The 5,588-nt window shown below is 39.5% G+C and overlaps 1 protein-coding gene across 1 annotated transcript; it reads left to right on the top strand.

Moving 5' to 3' along the window:
• Window positions 1-1,094: 1,094 nt before the first annotated feature.
• SMIM34 (small integral membrane protein 34) lies at window positions 1,095-5,588 on the top strand (the record flags this gene model as incomplete). Its single annotated transcript, XM_081079533.1, has 2 exons — window positions 1,095-1,101; window positions 3,951-5,588. 2 exons carry the CDS (start codon window positions 1,095-1,097, stop codon window positions 4,361-4,363), a joined length of 420 nt encoding a protein of 139 aa, XP_080935659.1. The 3' UTR covers window positions 4,364-5,588.

Raw genomic sequence — 5,588 nt, 5'->3', positions numbered from 1 at the left:
GTTTCTACTTTTTAGCTATTATGAATAATGCTGTTATGAACATTTGTATACAAGTTTTGTCTGGATGTATGTTTCCATTTCCCCTGAATATATACTATGGAATGGAATTGCTGGATCATATGGCCTACTTTATTATTTACTTATCTAGCCCCTTACTGGTGGAAATTTCACCAAATTACATTTTAAAAACTAACAACCCTCACAAGTTTGGCAGGTCGTTGTCATATTAGTGAGAATTTAGGAGAAATGGGGCTGGGAATAATGGATGCATCATGGAACCTGCCAAAATCTTCCAACCTGTCCTCCCTTAGTTCTCTTTTCTCCCAGATTCTTACGTGGGCACTGGAAAGCGCTAGAACAAATCTACTTTGATTCAATCTACTTTGATTCCAATGTGGTCGGGAGTCAGGGGTATGGGAAAGAGACGCGCCACCCCTCACAGCCTGGCCCACGAGCCCATTGCTCACTGACCTCCGAGGGGAACCCAAGGTCCCTCGGCTGTGTCCTCCTGCACCTGCTCCTTCCGGTCTGAGTTTCCTCATCCAGGAAATAATCCAAGAGGAAGCTGGTGACTCTTCCACATGGAGTTTCCTGGCCCTATCACAACAGGTCTCTGCACACCTGACCCTCTGTCACACCTGCAACAGATGCAAAACAGGGGAACTCAGGAACCATCCAGGTTATAAGCTGGTGAGACAACCTTGGGGAGAGGTTGTCACCACCACAAGGCTGGGTGGGACCTGGGAAGGTGGAAGAATCCTTGGTACCAGCATGTTTTTAAACAATTCTTTTGCTTTCGACCTTCTCAACGAGCCAGAGCCAGGAAGTGCTTTTATTCTGAGCCAACAAAAGACAGATCAACTTAGATCCTCTGAGTAATTGAATGAGAGACAATTCATCCAATTGCTCTCTATTTGGTACTGCCTTAACTTTTGGGGGTATCATGTTACTCCCTGCTCAGGAACCTCAGTGCAGCCTGACTTCAGTGAGACTGTGACCATTTGCACGGAGAAGGAGTTCCCTTTCATCATCTTACCTTTCCATGGCAGCTGCTTAAACTTGCCTCCCCAAGAGTCAAAAAAAAAGACCACCTCATGGAATGTAAGTATTCTGCTATGATTCAAGGATGGGCAGTTCTAGAATTACGTACACATTTCACGTCATTACAAGTGCAAAATGGCACAGATGAAAAGGTTTGTCTCTTCTACAAGATGTGTTTTATCCTCTAGAATACAACCTAAGTTACTCTTATTTTTTTAAGAAAAAATAAAGAACAATGTACTTCAATAATTAATATAGTGAGGTTTTTTAATGTGGAAAATGGACTGGTTTTAAACTAATTTAATGTTCTGTAATTTTAGTTGTGTGAATTGTATATGTGTTTGAACATATCATGTCATTCTACAACAGTTCACAGAAAGTTCTCTGAGGTTATACATGTGTTCTGAGTTTAAACAAGTTCTCTTGCCCTAATTAAGTTTATGATGTTTTTTTTTAATAATTATGGGAATTTTTCCCTCTCTTTCCTTAAACTTTTCAAACATTCCACCAACTGTGGTGTAAAATTCCTGATTGTTGTAGTGTTTCTTATGAGTGACAAATTTTATATAATTAAATCTGTTAATTTGGGCTTAGTTACATGTGGTTCGTACAGTGATTTTTAAATGGTTTCTCCCTTCATCGAAAAGTAATAAGATTATGCACTCATTCTGACAATTAACTATAATAAAAAACACCAGCCTCTCTGAATCTTGCATTAGCAAAATGAGTTAGCAACAAACAAACATCAAATAGACAGCATTTATGGAGCACCTTTGGTCTACCGATCAGTAAGCTATGCGATTTATCCTATGACATGTCTGAATACATCTGTGTTCACATAGAATAAGAAATGGGGATTTGAAACAGTAAAGCTCCACGGGGAAATGTCCCACAGTTTTATGTACTACTTCTCTGTCTTTCATCATTTCATTTTCATAGGCTCCCCTAGGACAGAAAACAGTTTTGAATTAAACAGCAGTTAAGATCTTAATCATCTGATCTTGGAAGGGCACACAGCGTCTTTGCCCAAGGGCACTTCACCAAGGAGACCAGAGAAGTGCCCACTTGTATGCTTCCTTTTTAAAATTAATTTCTTTTTGAAATAAATACACATGGTAAAAATGTGCAAAAGGGCATCAGTGAAAAGCACATTTCCCTTCCCCTAATTCTCTTCCCCGTGGGCAACCACAGGTACCAATTTCTTGTATATTCTCTCAAAGATAATACGTCTATGCTTCAAACAGATAACATATCCCCCATTTGTTTACATATATGATTTCACACTATATCGCAGTTGAATTACTTTCCCATTTATTAATATTTAGTACAAAAAATATCCTCTTTATTGGTTTTTATGGCTGCATAATATTCCAGTGCATGGAGGTTCCAAAATGTATTAAACCATCCCCTAAACTGATGCTATTCAGGCTGGTCTTAAGCATTAGTCATCATGCTACAATGACTAACCTCAAGCATACATTGTTTCAAACATATTCCAGTGCATCTTTAAGATAAATTCCTACACATAGAATTGCTGGATCAAAGGTAAGTGCATTTTAATGTCAGCATGCCCTTCAGATTGGTTGTATGAATTTACGATCTATTTCACCAGCAATTAAACAAAGGCCTGATAATGCTGCAGGCATATCCACGCAGTGTATTCTAAAACATCATAAATTTGCAAAACTGATAGATAATAAAACGTTATCTTGTTGTAGTTTTAATTTGCAATTTTCTTATTATAAGTAATATTGAGAAGCTTTTCACATGTTGAAGGTCCATTTCTTTTTCTGTAATTGTCCATATCCTTGGCATATTTTTCTACTGGAATTTTGAACTTTTTCTTATACAACTAAAAGCTATTAAGCAATTTAGTATAAATGGTAATTATTCTGATTTGTCTTTTGCTTTCACAGTAGGTAATAACTTGAACATTTTCTATGTAGTTGAATTTAACATTTTCTTTCTTCTTTTTCATCCTCTGAATTTTTGTATTAGGCTTAGAAAGGAATATCCCACGCTAAGATGATAAAGGAAAAAAAATCTACCATGCTTTTTTCTAGTACTTTAAATTATTTCCTTTTTTTAATGTTAAAATCTTTGATTTCTCTGCACTGTTTTTGGACATAAGGTGAGAGATGTGGACCCAATGCCATATTGCTCCAATGTTACTTATTGATTCCATCTTTTTCCTTACTGAGTAGGACTGTCCATTTATTACCTACCAAATTCCAATTCCTAACTTTCTAATGGTGTTTTACTCTGTTCCATTGGTCTACCTGTCTATGTATCACAGAGTTTTAGCTAATGTGTTTTTATGGGGAGACTTTTTAGGGAGAGTTGTACCTGGTTCTGAAGAGCCCCCACTCCCTTTGCAAAGCCCACTAAGCCACAGCTGGACTCTGGAGAAGTAAAATATTTATTCATTCCAAAAAATTTAAATTATTTTCTCTGACTGGTTAGTTTTAAATTTCTGGCTGGGCTAATTTCCATGCATCACTCTTTTTCTCACATTCTTCCTAATTAGTCTTGACAGCTGATTTTTCATTATGCAAAAGTTTGTCTATTTTACAAAGAAATTCTACTGATCTTTTTATTGCAATTACATTAGTTGTGTAGATTATTTTGGGGACAACTGACATCTTTATGATGTATCTCCTATTCAAGAACTGGGTGTTTTAAATTCTTTTGATTTAAAAAATATATATATTTTATGATTAAAAAAATATATATATATGTATATATATATGATGACATGTCTGTTGCTAGCCTCCTGCTCATTCAACAAAGGAAGCCTCTTCCAGCAGTTCCATGCTTCCCACTGATGTGAGGACCACGCTGTCATTGGCTTGGCCAGGCAGCCCTCAGCCCAGGATGCTGGGCTTTATCTGGATCTTTCTGTTTCTCAGTGACCAAGTGGACTCCTCGGGGAGGTCCCAACCAGACCCAGGCCAGCAATGTCCTGGGGCACCTGCTGAGGGTCTACATGGAGGGGAGGAATGGTACCAACTCTACCCGGGCCTTGAAGCTTCCAGATGGGACCAGCGCCGCCTGGTACATTCTCACCATATTTGGCATCTATGGAGTGATTTTCCTCTTCCGATTGGCCAGCAACATCCTCAGAAAGAACGATAAGTCCTTGGAAGATATTTATTACTCGAATTTGACCTCTGAACTGAAAATAAAGGGACTCCAGAGCAAGATAGCCAAATGTTCCTCATTGACCATTAGCAACAGAGCTGTCCTGCAGCCTAACCAGGCCAGCCTGGGGCCCATGTGTGGAAACAGTGGACCCCAAACTGAAATCCAAAGCATCCCTTGAAAGTCAAGGCAAGGAGGCCTCCACAGAAAAGACCCAACTCTCTTGTGGCAAGAGCAGCTTTGGCTTTACCTGGAAACTTGAGACAGGAGCCAAGCACTTTCATGGGTGGGAAGAGCATCACTGAGCCACGGGCACTTTGGGCAGATGGGGGTGTGACCAAAGCCAGCATCTTGTTTCCTTCCCAGGCTTTCTGATGCTTTGCGATTAGAAAGCAGGGGCAGTGGCTTCCAGTCATACTCTCCCTTCAGTGGAAAATCTTGTGGTCCAGGGTCCACTGTACTCAGAGGAATCTAAAAGACTCCTGAGGATACATGAAGGTGGCCTCTTGTCATGGAAAGAAGGTTGAATTTGGAGTCAGATGCCCTGGGTGAAAAATGTAACTTCTAGGGGTTACATGAACTTTGAGTGGTTAGTGGCTCACCTGGGACATGTGGGGTTTGGGATATATGGTCCAAAAGGGCCATGCATTCTAAAGACTCTGACTGGAGTATAGGACCAAAGTTAATATCAGAAGTTAGTCAGAAGTTCTTCATTTTCATTGAGAGTGGGAGCTGTTGGACAAAAGCACAAGTTCTGGAGTCAGAAGAACCAAACTCTAGTTTGGGTTTCATTATGAACCACTGTGGTCCTTGAACACACCACTTCACCTCTCTGCACCTTAGTTTCCTTACAAATAAAATGAGGCTAATAATGCCACTTCTGACAATCTTACAAAGCAGATAAGAACTGATGAGATCATGCACAAGAATATATTTTGAAAAATAAAATAAATATGTAAATATAAGCCTTGTGGGGATGGCTGATGCTGGTGATGGTGTTGGAGTTGGTGGTGGTGGCGCTGGTGGTGGTTGATTTTGATGATGGTGCTGGTGGTTAATTTTGGTGGTGGTGGTAGTGTTGGTGGTGATGGTTGATTTTGGTGATGGTGATGGCAGTGTTGGTGGTGTTGGTGTTGGTGGTGATGGTAGTGGTGACTTTGTGGAACAGGAAACAACTAGTCTACTGGCAATTAGTCTGTAAGCAATGGCTGTATTACCTTGTTCTACAGGAAAACCCATCTGTCTAACAGTTGATGCCCTGTGCTCTGAAGCAGGTCCTTGAGATTCAAGTTTTAATGTAGTCACTTTTACGTTTTGTTACCTTAAACATTGTATGATTCATTCCAATGTTTTAAAGTATTTGTTACTTATACACTTGTCTCTACCTAAAAAATAAATCAGATCTT

This window comes from Rhinolophus hipposideros (assembly GCF_964194185.1).
Source record: "Rhinolophus hipposideros genome assembly, chromosome: 2".
In the NCBI taxonomy this organism is placed as follows: domain Eukaryota; kingdom Metazoa; phylum Chordata; class Mammalia; order Chiroptera; family Rhinolophidae; genus Rhinolophus; species Rhinolophus hipposideros.
This window is presented reverse-complemented; position numbering and strand designations above follow the sequence as displayed.